The sequence below is a fragment of the Cloeon dipterum genome, chromosome 2, assembly GCF_949628265.1.
Source record: "Cloeon dipterum chromosome 2, ieCloDipt1.1, whole genome shotgun sequence".
NCBI lineage: Eukaryota > Metazoa > Arthropoda > Insecta > Ephemeroptera > Baetidae > Cloeon > Cloeon dipterum.
In genome coordinates this window covers 17,271,947-17,292,951 of record NC_088787.1, presented here as the reverse complement: position 1 = coordinate 17,292,951, position 21,005 = coordinate 17,271,947, and the positions used below count along the sequence as shown (strand labels likewise).

Genomic DNA, 21,005 nt, shown 5'->3' with positions numbered 1-21,005 from the left:
GACTCCGAATTTTTTTGAAGCACGCGGAGGCTCGCGGCATTCCTGAGAGGTGAACCTGCCGCTTCTTCGTTTCTGCTCTTTCTCTCTCCCGTGATAGAACCTGAGCTAGACGGCCAGACACCCGCTCGCCTCGAAAGCCGCCAGATTTGCAAATCACCAACAATGAACACACCGCCGCATTCCACTACCAGTATCGCTAATAGTCTGCGCGCCCAGCGGCCCACTCGTTCGTTTGCACGCAAAAAGTGGTGTGCCCAACTTATTCCGAACGGTTCAGCGGAAAAATTGTGACCGCGGAACTGGGTGAGCGCCTTATCTTTCGTCACGCAGGCACCCATTTTAGCATTGTAAGCCATCTTTTTGAGTATTGACAGAATTTAACTTCAAAGAACAACAGCAATCACAGCTATATTAAAGAAATAAAAAATCGTTCTTAAGCTTATTTTGCACCTCATAAACAAAAAAAAAGATCCGGCAAATGATGTCTACAGTCTGTACATGTTTTTTGCGACCCAAATGAAAAAGCCTTGCGGCATTTTCAGCAATAAATATGTGTAAGTCTAGGAAAACCCGATTTCAACACCATATTTTCAAAATTTAAATTTCATTAAGTAACTGTTTGTGTATTTCTTTTTTCTGTTATCATTTCTACGTCTTGCAGCCGAATGCTTGCCTTTTAAGGTTCTTTTACTTGAATTGAGCAAACATCGTTCTGGGGGTTGTGAAATGTAAACACAGACATCTTAAGTGAGTGGGCTGCAATATGATATTGAACTTTACATTATTAAAAAAAATATCCAACACAACCAAATTTCATAGTTGAATGGTGTGGATACGGAAAACATCGATCAATGTCAGCGAATCATTACAAAAAATAAAGGAACATAAATTGCGATTTTACTATGTTTTCTACTAGCAACGTCACATTTTTAGCATTCTCACGGGAATTTTATTAGTAAATCACGAAACCATAAATTTAATGGGACCAATCGCGGCCAGCCACCCACTGCCGCATGACCAGACGACTCTAATTCAAGCCCCATTGTTCACCGCGAAAAAGGAAGTGCCCAACAACACTCATAATGCTCGTATGGCATGTTGGTACAGGCGGAATCGGCGGGCGGCACGTGGGCGTAGGCAAGCACAATATTCATTCATCGCCTCCTCAGTGGCGGAGGCGAAAAGAGAATATAATAACAATACGAGAGCGACCGGCAGGCAAATAATCGATTTGCATAAACAAAGACGACCGGCAGAAATACCAATTGCGCTCCACGTGCTGCGGCAGCCGAGCCGAGTCCGCGAGTCGACTGGCTGGCTAGATTCATCAGCATCATCATCATCATCTGTTCCGTATAAATAGCACCGCGACCGATCGCATGCAGTCGGCGGGCGGCGACGCAGGAGAGGGGAACACCAGCAAGCAAGCAGCAAGCTGGCCAGACTGAAAAGGGCGAGAGGAGTCGGTCGGTCGACTCCGACTGTATGTAACACACGGAGCGAGCAGGAAGGAGGTGAACGCACCGTCCAAGGTCGGCCGACCGACACCGACCGTCCGTCGTTCTCCGCGAGGGGCACGAATCCGACCGAGAACTTTAAAGCCTTTTCTCTCCATCACCGAGAGAAAGACACACACGCGCGCGTTTTTTCTTCTCTTTTAAAAATCTCACTCCTGCGGGAGGGAATGTGGAGGCTGAAGGAACCGAGAGATGATCTCATGGACGGAGATGGAGAACCGGAGAACGGCTACAGCTGAGAGTATCAAACTCCAAAGCTATGCGGCCGGAGCAGCCAGCGACCGCAAGGTCTATATAACAATACATACACACCTGCCTGCTGTTGCTGCTTACTTGTTAGTTGGATTGGTTATTATTGACGCAGGAAACTTTCAGTGGCGTGGGAAAAAGAGATTTTTCCAAGTAGCGAATAACCATCTTAAACGCGCACATAAAAATTAAATTGATAAAAAGTGACGCAAAAATTCTTTGCGTAATCGACCACTTTCAATTCCGTAGACGTTCCGATCTTAAAATTCCTCCAAAGTGCCAAAGTTTCCCAGTCACCTTTATCTCACAGCCCTTTTTACTTATTGAACCGACTCAGCGAAGAAACTTAATTCCACGAAGACGTGCTGCGAATTTAAATCAGTCTGCAACACCACGGACTTCTCGTCGCAGGCGGCAGGGAAGGAAGTCAATTCAAATTTCCTATACCAGTAAGCATGGGGTGCAGGCGATTTGGCTGTTCGCGAACCAATCGATAAATGAACGGCGAAACGCTAGCTTGAGGCTGGAAAATTGTCAAGCTGAAATACGGAGTTAATAAAACATTTTTAAGTATCTTTCGTTTAAGGTTTAGCAAATATTAAATATTAATTTCAAAAGAAGACAAACACCTTTTCTTAGGCTTGGCAAAGTAAACCTAGAAAAATGATTGCCACTTTTGCTGCTTGTATATTATAGTTCTCTACTTATTTTTAATTTCTGTTGACTGCCCACAGACAAATCAAACTTCTTGTTAATTATCGAAACCGTCTGTGAACTTTCCAAATATATTTTTTTACGCGAGGAGCATGCTCTTCTCATTCCAATTTGAAATAGTTTTGGACTGAACACTGAACCTTCACAGAAGAAAAACCACTTGGATTCACAGCCTCGTGTAAGCATATACAGGCTGGAGAGAAAGAGAATGATAAAAAAAGGCGGGCGTCAAGCTGTAGCGAGCGTGCAAGAAGGAAATTTTCGACCGTTTGTTCGCGCCGGCTTATTATTATTTGGCGAGAGATAGACAGACCGACGCGACGAGCTATGGCAAAAACGCGGTGCACCGACCGGAAATGCCTTTCTTGTGCTTTTCCATTGCGGGCCGCAGCGTTTTTATTGTCTCCTCGGCGCGCACGATGCCATTTTATCGCCGGGCAGTCGGCGGCCGCCACTGGCACGAATAATGTAAAAAAACGCAGCACGCTTTGAATTAAAACAATGAACTTATTAAGGCGTGTTCGCTGCGAAATGAATGGACGTGGAAACAAGTATAAACAAATCGAGAACAGTAGCAGCAGCCAGGGTATTTGCAATTTAATGGTTTGCAAGGATAAAAGCTGGAGTAAAGCTGAGAGCGGAAACAATAGGAATAATGTAGACAATTTAATTAAAAAAGCAACAAAGTTGAGAGATTTTGTGGAAATTTTCGAGATTTGAGCATTTTACTTGCAAATGCAAAGCAATTAAAAGGAGTTGCTCTGCTCTTTTCATTAGAGCTTGGTTTCTCAAGGAGTTCCATTCATACAAGATGGATTTGTGCGAAGTGGGCTCATATATTTTTCCATTTACGGCGGGTTAAAAAGGGGTTTGAGCTCTCGATGATGACAACATAATTTTTTGCTGTTTCATGATCTTTACGTAACCTTTTAGGCAGATGTTTGACCAAGGAATACAGCCTTTGAGTCGTGCAAATTGGCAGCAGTTGTCGGCCAGGTGGTAATTAATTTTACATGCCATTATCGCCGGTGCACCTCTTTTGAAATCTAACTCTGCGGCTGTTCCTCGCGAGCAAGCGGGCTTAGCGGGCAGCAGTTCGTTTTTTGTCAGCGGCGCGATGATGGCATACGTGATACGCACGACGTTTTACAGCTCATTTGCCAACTGATATAAAAAGTCTTGTAATTGCACGAAAATCAGCCGCCTCCTTGAATTACCAGCCAACGATTGCATTTATCTCTTATTCGAGTAGTAGTTTAATTGCGTCGATGAACGTTTTGCTTCACTTTTAATTGAGGGCATCTGCATGTTTTACTATAAATTACAATAAATCTTTTCGTCGGATCTTATTGATATCAACATTTTTTAGCAATTGGTGTTAATCTAATCGCGGTGCAATTATCTTAAATGCCCTGCTCCTCGCAAACAGGCGAATCTAGGTCTTCCAACGTCATCTCTGGATTAAAGAATCAATGCCCCTGAAGCACAAACTGCTAAAATGCAGATGGGTTGATTCACCGCCGACTTGGCCACGATCCAACACTGCCGCTGGTGCATAATAACAATGAAATAATTGCAAGGAAGACGCTGCTGCCGCAACTGCACGTCTGATTATCTAACATTGCTCCCAACTATATACGGTGGAGGAGGAGTTTGGGTCCGATCGATACGTCCGTCTGCAGAAATCGTGACATTGTGCCACAGAAGTGCATTGCTCGCATGCGGCGGCTGCACCACCAACGCCCCTGCAAAGTTCAATGACAGCGGCGGCGAGAGGAACGGACGGACGGACACAGCAGCCAAGCGCATGAGCCCCGCCGACCTTATTACTTGCCGTTGCCCCCTTTATCTGGACTGCGTGCATGTGTGTGTACACAAGCACGCGCGAGGGAGGCGCCAATTATCCAGCGACGGGGATCCCCCTGGCGCCGATGGCGAATTCACACGTATCTGTCAAATAATGCTTATCTCTGCACGCTTTTTGGAGGCACGTAGCTTCGGTCTTGAACCGCAGGATTCCTCGTTTAATCTGGAGACTAATCAAGTTTTTTATTCTAAGAACTTGAACGTTCATTTCGTGAGTTCAGTTTCACCAGTACTACTTCTTGGCCACTTAAACAAATTCCTTGTACCGTCGAGCACATTTAATATTTTCATGACTCTTATTTATATGAAGTTACCAGTTTCTTCACAATGGGGTCAAGTATCAGGTCAATAAATCTAAGACGAAGATGTTACCACTAATGAGACTTTATATCCCGATCAACTTTATACGACAATTACAAATAACCAAATTTTTACGCTTGCCACTTCTTAGATATTTTACCACAGCCGATTGGTTTTACTCCTGGAAATGAAATTATTTAATAATGGTAAATTATTATTATAAATATGAATTCCCCATTGTTTTACTTTCTTTGAGAAGTTTTCTCCATCATTTATTTTTCCAAAACGTTTCAAAACTAATCGTGCATAAGCAGATGCCCATAACAGACCCATTTTGTCGCTTATGATATGATACTGTAAAAAACGCGTGAGGCGTAAAGAAATGCGAGCTGCGAGCACACAAACAGTAGCCACTCATCAGCCAAGAGTGCAGCTGTTGCGAAACATTTATTCACCGCTCGAGGCCAAACGCGCGAAAACAAATGTCCTGAACAAACCGGCGAGAGTAATTAGCAGAGTCGTACTCACGATTTGTCGCCGTGCTCGCTCATTCCGTCCGCACCTCTCGGGACCGACTGATTTCATTGAGCGCACTGTTTATGCATAAAACCCCCGGAGAAGACGCAATTTACCACCAGCTGGGAAAAGAAAACACCCCCCGCGACAACTTGGACCAGAAATAGATGCTCTGTCGCTGAGTGAAAGAAAAAAGGTATTTTGAAGCGGCAGGAGAAAAAAATGAAACAACAAAACACGAAGTTTTGCATTTAATTGTGGGGTAGAATCAAGAGGTTCTCAAGCTGGATCAAATTGATGTTTCTCCTACAGAGCACAGCGTAAGGAAAAGACGTAAATATCTTTGGGCCGAACTGACACAAAAATTATCAGTTAAGCAAATAATTTTGTGGTAGCAACAACAAAGTAAGCACACAAAATCGTATCAAACCTGTTCTTTCCCAGGATGAGATTCATTTTTATGAAAACCTTTCTATAAATAACCTTGCGAAATTCATAGCATTATCTACTCTAAGCGTTTGTGCCAAAAATTGAAAATTCTTAGCAAAACTTTTTAGAATTAGTTACTTTGGTATCTATATGTTACAATTTTAAATAATTAGTTTCATACACTCTTCCATAATGTTTCTGTTCTTTTCGCAAAAATTAGCTGAAACTTAAGAAACCACGCTGAAGTTAAACGCCAACTTCATGGGAACGGAATGCACCAATTTGTTTCCCAGTTGATGGTCAATTTCACACCGAAAATCGGCTCAAATTGGGGAAAAAAGAACGCAGCGGTGCATGCAATGTGTGTGGACGTGCATGTGCAGCTGAATGCACGCAGATCGAACAAAAAAATTATGAGAAGCTGCGGCTCTGCGCTGCAAGCCAAAATGGCCGGAGAGGATTGACCTCGCCAAGGTCACCTTTGCACCAATATTCAAGTGCACGCGCGAACACATAGTGGAGTAATGCAAGTGCGAGTGGGAAAGGTGACGCCGAGATGAATGAGATTCTGCCCGCTCAGCAGCCTGCCCGACGGTTTCGGATCGATCGATCAATGAACCGTGCAGCTCGCAGCGGCGCGAATCTCATTTCGCGAACCGCGCCATGCAAATAGCCAAGCGAACATGACACTTGCAAGCGCGGTCATGCATTTTTCATTGCGCACTTCTCGCTTCAATGCCAAATGTGTTGAAAGAGGATGTTGATAAAAAAAAAGGGGAGCTTGCGAAATTATATTGCAGGTGCCGGAAAATGGCAAATCGCGTTCGACGATGAAAAAATGTACATATCGGAATCTCCCGTGCCGATCAAAATTGAATTCCCATAATTTTTTGACAAGTCCAACGCCTGTGACTCAATATGAACTGAGGATGCGTGACTTGATTTTTACTTATATCCGCCAGCCATAATTTTCACGCCCTTTGTGCAATTCATTGTTTCTAGCTTTCGTTATGCGGTTGATTTATCTAATAAAAAATTAATTTAAATTTTCCTTTAGTGGACTTTTCTAATGTTGAAGGAAATGATTGTATTCGTTCAGTTTGGTGGTTTTCCAGATAAAAGAAGGTCATTGTCACCTTATATCAACCTTTCACGAAATGCAAGCGGAAATGGTCGCTGGAAGTGTTCCCCGCACCTCTGGCACTTTAGTTACGAAAAATAAAAACCTAATTGAAAACAATACCTGCATCACGACATGCACAAAACACGAGCGTACTATGATAATAAATTCCATATCGCCTCCAGTCGCTCCTTGTGTAATTAAATTAGAATTACCCGCGCGTTGGCGAGTTTCTCTGCGGTGCTCACTCAGCCTGCACTGTATATATGCTGAGGAATAACAATTATTATTTTCACGGCTGCCATAAATAACCGGTCGCCGCAAAAGGTGCAACGAGTGTGAGCATAATTGCATAAATCACTCGGCCTATAAATCAACTCATTAACGGCTCATTCGAGAAAGAAATTCTTTCCCTCTGCATATCATGCAAGAGTTAAGTCAAAAGTACGGCTTCGTGCCGGCTGTTTTAAGGGGCACACGGTGGCGTGAAAATTGCGTGCCCCTATGGCTGCTCTGGCTCGACTTGGCTCAATGTCGCAGCGATCGCGGCTACTTGATACCGACATTTAGATGATAATACAAATTCCTGCTATAATTTAATAATTTTACTTGTATAGGGTGAAACGGGTGCAAACACACAATGTTTGCGTGTAAAGGAAGGAAGCGGCACCTGCCTGCTGATAAATGGTGTGACAAAACGTCTTACTTGCCGACTCAATTTTTACTGTGCGCACAGCAAAGTCATTTGTTATCGCGCAAAATGATCAGGATATTGCTTCCTGCCGAGAGAAGAATTGTTATATAAATTAATTTACGAGTTCTCTATTGGATCTGCACGTGCATTTGGACAGGTTACACTTAACTGATAGTGTTGAGGTACGAAGATTCATTTGATAAGCGAACAGAGTAGAATTAAGTCTCACCTGTGGACAAAAAGAAATGTTTGTTAGAAATAAACACACTAATATATCGTGTAACTTAGGCAATTTAGATAAAATATTTGCGATGTATAACATTTTTGTAGTCAATCTGTTCTCTTAGGAGATTTTTTATTTAATAGATTGAGGTGATTTTTGCATATTATTATCATGCAGCAAAAAAACGAGAGAATACAGCAAGAGCAAACCCTATCGAAATTTGAGCCATGAAATTTGATACAGAGTTGAGGTGCTCGGCCACCTATTGGACCCTAATTTGAATAAATATTTCAAGCAAAAAAAAATACCAAGAAGCTCTTTCCTGCAATATAACAATTCATTGCAACAATATTCAAATAGATTCGCGGCTCATTGTCAGAGGACGAAATACGAAAAACAAGATCGCGTGTGGAATGGTCTGTCCAGTGTGCAACCTAAGCGCATTTTAAAACCATCAGCTTGCCATTAAGTCCAAAAAAATTGTAGCTGTAGTAGCGAAAATACATGTCGCATTTCTAACATTTATATTTAATTCTTGGCAGTAATTGTCTCCATGGCGACAAAATCCCATAGAAATCATCCTATTTTCGTGCTAATCTTCGGACCACACTTTTTTGCACATCAAGCCGAATTAGAATGATATATTATGCATGGTAATCGGCGTCGCTGATGCTCGGCTTGTAGAGCTCGCAGCAACATTGTAAGGAAGATGAGTGTGAAACGCGATCCGCCTTTCGTGGTTTTTCTGCTCTCAGTCCGCGCCCCGCCGGTCAACTGAGCGACGTGAGAAGAAACACATGGTCGACGGACCCGCTCGTCATTACCCGACGTGCAATCATATTTTTTGTGCCCCTCAAAGAGGATGAGGGTCTGCTGGCGTGGAAGTTTCGATTAATTACAAAAACGGCACACGGTGGCCAAATTGATCTTAGAAAGAGTGTACACAAAATGTGCGGGCCACCTGTTGCGGTTGCAGGTCAACCCTACACTTTCTTACTTTATTTCTTTCTGTTCTTTCGTTGCAGGCTAAAACTCGTTGCCAAGATAAAATGGAAATGTGTTTGCGGTGTAAAAAGCGAGGCAGGCTGCGCGGATCCACCTGCCTCACGCGATAAACGGCTGCAGGAGGCATAAAGAGGCGCCTTGGGAGTGCAGACAGCTCAAAGTTAGCCCCGACCGACGACTGAAATTTCGTGCACGCGGTGGCGAGGGAAAATTCACCGCTGATCCGGCGGCCGCAGTCACCGTACTTCGTTTGATAAGCCACGCGCGATAAGATTATTCACACAGACACTTCACGCGATTTAGCCGTCCGGCAAATGAGTTTCCAAACAAACCAACGAAATCAACGGGTAACGAGAGAGAGCAGCTGATTGAAAATTTACATGCGGTGCTGATGGTTTGAGCGCGGCACAAGCTTGTCATCTTGTAGGCAAATCGGAAGCATGTGTTTGTAAATATTGATGCTGTCAAACATGATATAAACCAGCGTTGCACCACTTCTTTGAAGTTTGATTCCAGCCAGCATCTTGTTTGTCATTGGGTGTTGAATTGCTGGTGTTTTAAGCAAATCGCCTTGAATATCAGTGCTCTAAATACTTTGCTGATTAATACGATCCGGCTCTGGGAACTGGTGAAATAAAACAAGCTTTACTTTTTAAAAGCTACAAAAATGTTTAACAAATTTTTAGGAGGAATGGAATTTTTACTTCAACGAATAAGACGAGAACTCACTTATACGAGAAGAAATCATTCTAATCTAATTTTTTACTCTTTAGAGTGCATGAAATCGGCGAAAAGGCCGATCACAGCCCTGTCAATTATTTATACGAATCCGCCGCAGGTGTCAAGCGTTCCTCACTGACAATGAGCAGCGGCGCGTGTTTTTGTCACCTGGTCGTGATTGCCAGACAGTGAGAGGAAGTCTTTCATTCTCTAGCCGTTTTGTCTGTCTGGCGATCTGCATACCGCCTGCTCTTACAGACCGCCGGTTGGCGAGAGAGCGACGACTGGATGAGCAAGCACGCGCACCGGAAGTGGGTGCTCCCTCCATCTGCAGCAGCATCAGCGGCACTCCTCGCGGCCGGCTGGCAACGTGCTCGTGGGCGGCAGATCACTTTGCCTTATTTTATTAGCGCTAGGTGGGCCAAATACGATTCGTTTGACATTGCCGCTTTCATTCATCGCTGGAGGCACGCCTTTCATTAGGTCACATGTTGTTGAGGCCATTGATTAATTTACCGTGACGGTGGCTCGCAAAATGGACCCTTTTGTTTTTCTAGGTAGATATGCGTGCTCGCCAATTACTACTTGCGTGCGAGTCAACGATTTGGAAAATGAACTAACACACGTCGACCGGATTTTGACTTCACGGGAGGCAGCTCTGCGAATGTCCAATCGACTCATTATGATTAGTCTAGCCATGGGATCAATCAGTACTCTCGTCCTTGGCACACGGGGGCAAGAGGTCAAGTTTCTGTCTTTTGGATGTGACCCCTTGCTAAATTTTCATTAAAGGCAGTGCTGTTTGTTTAACCCAGAACAGATTATGGAACTAAAATCGATAGTGTCATTCATTAAAATAAACATTTTTAATAAAAAGATAGTAAAAATATGCTAGAGATAAACTCTCGTCTAGCATCAAACAAAAAGCCAGATAAAATGAATACAGAACATTTTTTGTAGTTTAGACACAGATAAATTTGATGATAATGAAATGATATTGATAAAGCGAACCACAAGGACCGGTCAATTCCGAAATATTTATTTCCCCTGGTTCAAACTTCCCTTTCGTCGGTTGCAAGTGGCCAGCGGCAGCGCGGATAAGTGCTCATTTGGGATGTCGGTCTGGCGGCTGCGGTTTTATTGCACCGCGAGCCAGCGAGGAAGGTTGACTCCAACGTCACATCCTGACAGCTGCCGCCGTTCCAGCGCTCCTGCCCATTTGCTTGCTCAGGCAGTTAAGTCCCCCGGCGGAATAAACATTACAAAATATGGCCTATATTTTTGTATTCGTCCAACTTCACCTGCTAGAGTTGGCTGATACACTTCCGACACGAATCCGCGCGCGCGTTTCAAGAGCCCCGTAAGAGACAAGTCTGACGGTCGCGCGCGGTCTATTTTCAGCCATCTTCAACTATTTCAACTTCCCGAGGTCTGTTATAGTTTGTTTTCTTTCAGATTGTGGGTGCAAGATGGGGAGACGTTTACACTCTGCCGGGGCGATTGCGTGAGCATGATAATTACGCTAGCACTGTTCGCGCCTCGCTCCTCCTCCACATTTTGTTCTCCAGCAGGAAAGGAAGGAGGGCTGCTCTGATTTCCGTGCTTGATATTATATGCACTAATTAATGAGCCAGATTTGGTCGTGTGTTTTGTTTGTGCACGCCAGGAAATGGCCGATGACAAGCCATGCACCAGGGGCGGCGGCGTTTGATGTAATATGTTAATCGCAGCGCTACGTGTAATTTGATATTGTAGTTTATACCCTGGAGAATCAGCGTTTTTAACGCTGCACTGCAGAACGGGAGGGAAACGCCTCTGCCTCTGCATTTTGCATAATGTGAAAGATGAAAGTTGACTCTCGTAATAATGTTGCATTGTGTGCATTTTACTGCATGCCAATATGACTGCAGCAGATTTCTCTGGACGCTTTCAATTGTGATGATTAATTTACTATACACAAAAGGTGCACAGCAAACAAATTTAACAGGGTTTTGATTTTCACTAGTGCCATTTGTAAATATTCAAATAAATCGCTTTAAATTACAAAAAAACTCTTTCATGTCACTTTTAATAATTGAATAACCAACCAATCTCATTCAAACAGCGAGTTGTTTTTTGGGGTTGCACGTTTTTTTTCAAATCGACTTTCAAAAGCCAAATTTCGTTTTCCACGTGCTAGCACCGCTCATTATATAGTTTGCCGTCACATGGCCTATACACGATGAAAGTGTCCCGCCGTGACCCCGCTTCTCACGCGACCTTATTACTTATACCAACGCCCGCTGCATTCGTTTCTAATAAATAAAGTTCCCGACTGTATGCACAACATATATATCTATCTCTGCTAGCAAGAAAATGCCATTTAGCTGGAAAAGAATTGAACACAAACTCGGTGCCGCTCACTCGCTGCAACGTGGTGAAGAAAAGTGCGCGCGTCGACGTGACCGGAGCAAAGATCAAACTTCTCTTGGGCTTGAGGGTAATTGTTGCGTCACTGTCATTACAATCAACAGTCTGTACACATGCACGCGTTGAGAAAGGAATGAGTAAAAGCTAGTGCACACCCGCTCATGGCACTCTTTGCATCAGATAAAACAGGTGACACTTCTGAGAAGTGCAATAATTCTCTTGAAAATCGACAGCAACGTCCACTTTTCTCTATACATATAAAAAGCTTAATGCGTCTCGTTTGTTATTTTAACGGCACACCGCACACTTACAGTTCGCGCATAAAACTTCTCTTGTGCGCACTGCGAGTTGGTAATTGAGTTCAGGGTCAGCACTGTAGCTGCACAATGCGAGCTGCAGTTCAATTGCAACACGAGACAGCGAGATTATTCAGTACCAAGGAGAAAAGCGTGGCGTACATGTTTCAAATGCAATCGCGCGGTAGACTTTGCGGACTTAGGAGTGGCGCCGCGAGAGCCATTCTTTTGGAGGCTGTATGGCGACGAGATGATAAAAGCTCGAGATGATGGGCGCATTCCTTTGTTCGGGCAGGAAATGCCATGCAATTAAGCATTAAGAGGGACTTAGGCAAATCGTGAGGAGGACGGGCTGAAGAGGAAAATTTGCCAAAAACTTGGTATTAAGTGTGTGCTTCATCATTATTTTAACTCCGGTGCGTGGGTCCTGCCGGACTATGAGTATTGGAGCAAAAATTATCCAGATTTTTTGCAAACATCAACAAAACGATGTTTCAAGCTACTTTTTTGGGTTTCAAATCGGTAATTTATGTGGAGATGCAGTGATGGAATTTGCTACAAAAATCAATAATAATTATTTTCATAGGCACATTCATCTTGTTGCTAAGATGACATTATGCGTCGAATACGCACAAATCGCGGCGAAAGTCGTGACTTAACTGATTGATAGTGTTTTGGAAAAAAAATCCTAGATTTCAGCTGATTTATTGCTGAACATTTTGCTATCCCAGCCAAAGTATGCAATTAGAAAGAATGGTATAGGCGATATCTCCATGGAGCCAGTTCGCCCTTTTCGAGCAAGGCAACCTCATTTCATCGAAAGCAAAGGAATAACGAGGCCCTGTGGATAGAGTTTCAGCAGAAAATATCCTAATTACCAAGTGTGCGGCGAAGGAGTATACGCACTAATTAGGAAAGGAGATCATAACAGGAAGAGGCACGACGCGTAGGTGATCAATCTCTCGTTTTCCAGCAGCAACAGCGTCTTCACATGCGCGCATCCAATGCGGCGATGAACTCTTCTTCCAGCGAGAAGGAGGGATTTATTTAATATATATTTATTCCGCGAAGGGAACAGATGCAGGGGATGAGAGAGAGCGAGAGGACGAAACTCGAGCTGCTGTTTTATTCATGCACTCCCCCAAAGTCTCCCCGCGCGCGCGGACCCCGCTTGCTTTGTGCTGTGTTGTGTGTAATAAAAGTTTTGCGCCGAGCGTAAATATAATACTAAAACACTCCATCCATTTGCGATTGCACTGCTGCTGGGTAAATATTTCAGCCAAATTGGATCAACCAACACTCGTCACCAAACATAATAATACAATTGGCCGGCGATTGGCAGCTCGGTTAAAAAAATCAAACGCTAGCTTGCCACTGGTGCAGAGCGAATTATTCAGACTTTGATGTCGTCATAAACTTTGCGTTTTAATTACTCGAACAAGATTCGATTACTCTATCCAGCAGTTTTTCCCTTCCACTGAGCGGCTTTCTTCACGAGGGCACTTATAGAGAAATGGAATCTCTTGTTCCGCTTAACAAGGAGTATTCCGTTTCAGGAACAAAAGATATCCTTCCAAAATGCACGCACGTTGAGAAATGTATGATTTATTATTACTCGCATTATTATTACTCCTTTAGGGACAGCTGCCGCTGCCGCCGGTTAGTGTTCCATTATCGAACCGCCGCTGCCTGTATATTTTTTCCTGCTGCTAACTAATCAAGTGGTCGTTTCCCTGTGCCAATAGCAGGAAATTCATTCTCATATTGATTTTCTGGCGTTACAAATTGCAAGTTTATCGGCTTGGAAGTAGATTTCGTAGCCAAAAACAAACACGTGCGCCTCCGACTCCAACTCTGTCGTTGGCAGATGCGAGAAAACAAAGCTGCTGGGCAAAGTACTGCACGTTTGGCAAATTGATAACGACAGGCCTTGATCTTGGCTCGCAAACGTATAAAAGTTATATCTCGTACCGGGGAGGAATCAAGCAGCTTGGAGCGTTTTATTTTTTTGTACTCTGTGCAAAGAGCAGTGCTTCCCTGTGGCGTATATTCGTATACCTGGAATTTGAAAAACAAGAGCTAACTGTAATTGAGGAAAGCCGACGGAAAAGAAAGAGAACGCGCGTGTCAATATCTGGTGTACTTCTCGGAAGTTAGTAACTATCGAACGTGTGCTTGCGGTTAAGAAAAAAAATCTACTTTAATATTATGAACAAATATCCAGAGAAATACAGCAGTGCCAGTCGGCGATACTCTATATACATAAAATAAATTAACCAAACTTTTTATGAAAATTTTCTCGCAACTGATAAGATTTAGAGTTCCAATTAGCATTGGTAGGATTGGAAATGAGAATTATCAAGGAAGACAAAAATATTAATTTACATTTGCATTATGTACTTCTTAGTTTTGACTACTGCTCGAGTATATTGTTTGCGACGAGTAGTGAGAATAAGGAAAAATGCAAGTGCTGCAGAATACAGCCATGCGCATAATACTAAGGTGTATAGAGAGAACCAGATTAGCAAGAATGTTGGAAAAGTTAAACTGGCTAACAATTGAGAAAAATTGCTTTAAACAGTGCATTGGTGTTTTTTAAACAAAAATAAATAAAAACGGTGAAGATCCTAACTATCTTTCAGATGAAACTCAACTTGTGAGGTGTGTTTTGGAATGGAACTTGAACTGGTAGTAATTATTATACGAGCCCAAGAAAGAGTAAATTCGGGAGAGGAATCTCATTTTAGTGATGCAGTTAAATTACACAACTCCTTACCAGAAGAAATGAAAGAGATCTTGATCACCGAAGAGTTTAAAATTAAACGTAAAGAATATGTGAAAAGGAGCACACATGGATGATGATAATTTATTTTACTGAGTAATTCGAAATTCTGTCTAAATATGTAGTGTACTAGTTTCTCAAAACCAATAAAATACAAGTTAAATCATATGTATTTCAGACGACTGAAACCTAAAGAGATAGTATGCACCGTAGATTTTGAAGAGTTTGAGCCCATTTCTCTACAATGATATTTGTTAGATCTTGCTATCAAAGCCAGTGCGGTCCACAGTGCAACTAGTTTCACGCAACCATTCTCTCGCGGCGCAGCTGTCTCCAGAGGATGACACTTTTGACCAAGCAGTCTGCATGTGTATACTATGTATGTTTTTCCGCCGCAAAGAAAGGGCCAGTCACGCGTGCTTTCATTACTCTGCATGCGCAAGCACTGATAATCACCGAAATCCAATCACTACCCCTCGACGACGGCTCCCCAGAACACCCCCTTCGATCGGCGGCGGAAAGGGGTGCCACGGCGGAACCCGTTTCGCGAGTCGGGGAGCCGCGCCTTTCGCATCTGCCTCGAGCAGAAAGAGACGTACGTGCATCGCGCGGGACCGGCTTTTGGGCGTGCGACCGACTCTCTGCGTGGTGCGGGGCGCGCCTGCCTTATCAGCTGACGCTATACGCTTATTGAGCGAATGCCGTCCGTCCGCCGATCGATCCTCTGGCGCAGCGAGCGCACTGCCGGCCGAGGAACCCACCCGCCGCCAGAATGCATGGGGCGCTTCCCTTGCCGCCGAACCAGAGCGGAGAGAGCATCGCGTCGCCGCCCGAATCTCACGCCTCCTTCGCACTCTCGCCTGCATGGTCATTACCAGCGAGCCGATTCGGCCGCCGCCGCCGCTTAGATTTATGACTGCGTAATTGCGATTGTTAAAACGGCCGATGGCGCACCGCTTCCCGCGGTCAGGTGTTCTAATATGATGCCATCGCACGCCTGGTTCGCGGATTTTTCTCCCTTGTGAAAAACTGGATGTTTTTGCTTCTGCCCTTATATGCATTACATCGACTGAAAAACTGACAGCAGAAAAAAATGATATTATGAAAATGACAAGTTTGTTTTCGGTTGGTAAAATATGATGCAATTTAGTATTTATTTATTTATTTATGCGTACAAGGAACTGGATGTTGCTTAAACAAGAGGCATGTAATTTTTGGAGCCACGATAATATATTTTGAATATATGATGGCCAGTTTATGAAAATAATGAATCAATTCATAAATATGTTTAAAGGTTTATAGCCACACGATTGCCAGTAAATTTAACAATTAAATCAGTCATTTGCGTAAACAATGCGATTCATCTACTAAAATTCGAAAACCTGCCTCTCATTCAGTCGCCAGGCACGTTCGTCTGCTCAGGCAAACAACAAATTATGCTAATTAGCAGCGAGGCGGCTGCAAGTACCGCGCCCGAGCGCCCAGCCATCAAAATTCCACTAAATAAAATGCTTGTTGTTACTTAATAAAGTCATGGATTAGTCACTTGTAATTGATTTAAATTCAACCAGATGTAATCACTCAGCAAAAATTAATCCAATTTGTCCGGCTTGATGTTTGTATAAAAGGTAAAAAGACCGTAAAACATCAATTACGGGCTGGTATGATGTGCCAATAAATCTCGCTTCATTTTCCAACCACCGCGGTAAAAGGACTGCAAAAAGCAGATCTCTGAAATATTATCACCGCGCGCGGGTACCCTTTTTATTGCACACGAATTTCATGTTTATTCATCGCACACAGACTTTTGTTCCGCTTCACTCACCGGTGGAGAGTTAAATGGAATGAACTTAAAACGGGCGAGAGAGGAGCAATAGTCATTACGATTTCATTGTCACGTCATTTTTTCTGTAAAACTTTTGTGCGTCTCTGGCTGTGGAATGGTGAAATATGTTCCTCCCCTGCCTCTTCTTTTTATCACACCATTCTACACTGCTGACGCCTCGACGACAATGGCGTGTTGCATCTTCTTTTTAAACACATCTCCTGCTTCTGTCCTCCCTCTGCTTGTAAAAAATGCTGCTTTTGCATAATGGGGCGAGCCGCACAACCAGCAAGATAAATAAACACAGCACGCATGCAGGAAAAATCCAAATTTCGCGCTGGGTAGACACGACCAGAACGAGCAAAAAAGCTTATTACTATTGTATGGTTTCCGCCGCGAGATTTATATAATTGCTCTCTAAAAAGGCACAGGGCATGTGATTTTTTTCTTCGTGTGTAATGGACAGGAATTAAATTGCAAATTTGGTTCTAATTGCAGATTTTAAAATTTGATGAATTTGCAAGGCGAAAGGTTTGTGAGAAAGGAAAAAGGAATTACTGTTGAGTGAAGCGTAAATTTGTTCGTTTCGCAGCGATAATCAATCACACGCATCTCCAGCTCCTTAAACGACGTGGCCCTCGAAAAGGAAGAGCACAATTTACGAGAAAACAGCGCTTGCGGTCGACGCGAAGTTAAACTCGAGTAACAATAGAAGAGATGCTAGCCCAAAGTTACTTATGATATTATAAACACTATAATCTAACATTTAAAATGAATGGGCGATGTTTAAATATGGTTTAAAAAGTACACATGCGTGTAACCAAACAATGTCTGCGCATACCAGAAGAGTAATTTGAAAGGCTTCTATCTAACCAAACGTGAATAAGTCCCTTTACAAAACTTCGGGACTTCAGCTTTCTCTTCACCTATTTTCATTCCGTGAGGGCATTCGATCAATCGAGTACTTTTATAACAAACCATTCCTATTCGTGTCGCATTTTAAGAATAATAGGGACAAACCTGGATTCTGAGGAAAAGGACGCATTGGTGGCCGTGCTGTAGGTGGCCGCGATGAAATCGCTCGAGAGCACGCTGACCATCGTTCTTCCCGAAAAGCCTAACAATAAGTCACAATCACTCGAGCAAAGGTCCTGTTCCTGTGTATCACAGTGTGGTTTTCAACACATCGGGATGGTGACGCAAAGCAATCACTCTGTCCGTCCAGCCGCAGAGTACGCTGCTGTCCGCTGCTGCTACTAATCCAGGTGGAGAGAGGCGGCCGCACGGATCCGTCCGCTGTGGCCTCTCGATCGCGACTGCCTGACGGCGCCCGCCAGCAGAGGAGAAGACCATCAGAGGAGGACGAACCCGGCGGCCGTGCGACCAGCCTTTAGTTTCCCCTTGCTCGCTATCCGCCGCTTGCGTGCAGTGCACTACCACGCGCGTTTGCTTCCTCCACACAGTCCGTTTTTCCCATGCACCCGGCAGTCCTTCTCTACATTCGTTATCATTATTGTTATTGCTTTCTAACTATGTGAGCCAGCAGTCGGTTTTTAATTGAATGCAACACCCTGCGTCTGGCTGTGGCTCTTGTTTCGAGGTGTGGAAACGGCCCTATTGCGACACGTTTTGATTGAGGAATCGTCACTCTGATTTAAATTTCCATTCGTCTGGCTTTTGTTCCCACAGAAAGGCATTAAATGAGATCAATTTTCTGATTCAAACGCTTCAGTTAGGAGACCTCGCTGTTAAATTCAGTTTGGGGTAGACATTTTAGCCTTTAGTGGCTGAAGTCCTTTAAGTTTTGATGGAATATTCGTCGCAAGAAAAATACCCTGAAAATAGACATTCCAGTAAAGGAACTTGTAAATTGTAAACACAAAAGCAGAGTAGTCTCAAAGCGGGCAGCTCTTTTCATATCGCAGGTACCTCCTACGTAGGGGTCAGGGAACACGCTGTGTCTGTGTTGTGAACCCCTCATTGTGCCTGATTGAATGGGAATTATTGTCAGAAAAACTAAGTAAGCCTGTTGAGCTCAGAGGAATTTCAGAAGAACGTGAAATTCCTTCGATTGTTTAAACAAGTCATTGCATGAAATTTTATGTGTTTTAGACATTGAGAAAAATAAGAATAGTTTCATGTATCACGAATCTGTTGGCTTGACTTATTTTATATTTTTTCTTGTAAGAACGTTGTGAAATGCAATAATTAAAATCACCAGCCAGATAGAAATATCCCTCCAGAACGTCAGTCAATAACTTTCCCAACTAATTGCTAGGACGGAAATGTCCACGACTGAGCATTATTTTCTTTTCCGCTCACGCCTTATGGTCATCCGCAAACAATCACTCAAAAGAAGCAGCTTGGGAAACATTTGCTCTGGGGATTGTGGCCGCTGCCCAGTAAAATTTTAAGAGGCCTGGTTGGGGTATGCGTTAGGTAAGCAGGCAGGCACATATGTTTATTTTGTAGGATGCTACGGCTATTCCATCACGCAGAATGGATGGATGGGTGGATGATTGAGGGAGGCGAGTAAAAAAAGTAGGCACGAATTGTTGTTTCCCAACTGCTGTGCGGCAGCTCCCCTAGCTCCTGCCTTTGATATTTTCTTCTTCTTTGTTAGTCAGGGCTTCAACAGGGGTGTATAGTAGGCAGCAGCTTTGCCCTCCGAGCACACACAAGAGGGATGCAGTGCGGCGGCGGGGTGGCTCGAAAAATTGCCGTCGGCTTTCTGGTTTGTCAACTGAGGGTCACAAATTCTCGGCTGCCAAACCTATTACCTGCAGCGAGAGGTACTTCCTTCGCGGCAAAAATGCTTCTAGAGAGTAAACGCAATAACAATAATTGCACTGTCTATGCATGTAATTTCTATACTTGAGAGCGGCTTTTCTCGGAAACAACCATGCCCGCATTTGTTTTGCGGTGATAATTGCGAGTGTGGTTTGCTTTACAATTTTCCTTCCACTCAATCGTCCCTAGATAGATTGAAAAATGATCAGTCTCGTGCCAAGAATGGAAAAAATCCGACGGCGTGATTCCCTGGCTGGACTAGCGTGCGTGTGCATTTACAGCTTCAGTTGCAAAAGCGAACATTCATCATTCAAGAGCGATTTTTCGAATTTCATCCTGAGCGGGCGGCGACCGCTTTCACAGGAAGAGCCGTCCAGAGTTAAGTGAAAATACGCATTCTACATTTTGGCAGATTTTTCAGCATCATAACTCATCCTAACAGCTTGTAAAACCAGTGTGCCTACAGAGCAGCCGAGCCGACGCATGGATTCATGCTGTCTTAGTCCAGTGATTTATTTCGCCAAATCAGTTAGATTTGAAGTAGAATTGAGAAAATTGAGAAAGCACCTGGAAACAATTTGCTACACTGTTCATATCAGATTCGATAGAGAAATAAATAATGAGCTGATTTGAATACTATGCGGACTGACTCCCGATAAACTTTCAGTTCAGTCGTTTTTTTCAATCGTGCTAGTGGTTTATTGTTTATCGCTGACACTAGGTAGTACATAACTGATATTTACAAGTCGTGAGAGCTTAAATATTCTTTACGAACGCTGCTTGAAACCCGAGCCAAAAAGAACAATGCTGCTGTCGATTCAGCCACCATCACTTGTCACCTCACAAGAGATTACTCTCTAGAATCCATTTTAAGTTGTCTGCCTTATCCTTTTGTCAGCGAATTTCGCGCCTTTTCAGCATAAATTTGCATTCAGCAGAAAGAGAGAGCCCTCTGCTTTTGGCACAGATCACGTCGGCATATAATCCAGGGCTCGTGCGTGTAATTAAAATTTAGAAGAGTTGCTTCAGCTGCGCCGCAGTGCGGGCTTCAATATGAAAAACACCACGTCCGTCCCGGCAGTGAGTCACTCGCGAACGGATTATGGGTGGGTGCAACGCGGGGGGTGGGTGGCATTAGGGGTGCACATGCTGGACACAAAAGATGTGAGCGAGATGCACATGAGCTCTCTTTTTCTCGTCGGGTCACTCAGCATGTGTTATGAGGGGCGGCAGTTGGGGGGAGGCATTTAATTTATCTCGACACACGCGCATGCATCTCTCTCCATTGGTGGATGGAATAATGACACGACGCGTTTTTCTTCTGTGGTGTATCGGTGTATCGCTTTTCAATATATAAGATTGAGCCGAAAATCTCGAGTTTCAAAACTAAACAAGCGAAGGGTGACGCTCGAGTAAATATTGAGTGCGGCATTGGCTCGTTTTACCGCACGAGTTAGTTGTTGATTGAATCACGCCCTCGGCGAGCGTTTTGCAGTTTGATTTCAGCGGCACAAGTGGCCGAGGGCGGTTTGCAGCCTTGGCCACCACTA

General features: G+C 43.7%; 1 protein-coding gene across 2 annotated transcripts in view; it reads right to left on the bottom strand.

The window, feature by feature from the left end:
* jing overlaps window positions 1–21,005 on the bottom strand; it is a 45,223-nt gene that overhangs the window by 12,450 nt on the left and 11,768 nt on the right. Inside the window, exon 1 of one of the 2 annotated variants that reach the window (XM_065477256.1) lies at window positions 17,686–17,996. The exons of the other annotated variant lie outside the window; for it this stretch is intronic. Within the exon in view, the coding sequence (XP_065333328.1) occupies window positions 17,686–17,765 (80 nt within the window). The 5' untranslated portion in view covers window positions 17,766–17,996. Of the gene's footprint in view, window positions 1–17,685; window positions 17,997–21,005 lie in introns of those variants that run through there. 2 annotated transcript variants of the gene reach the window in all.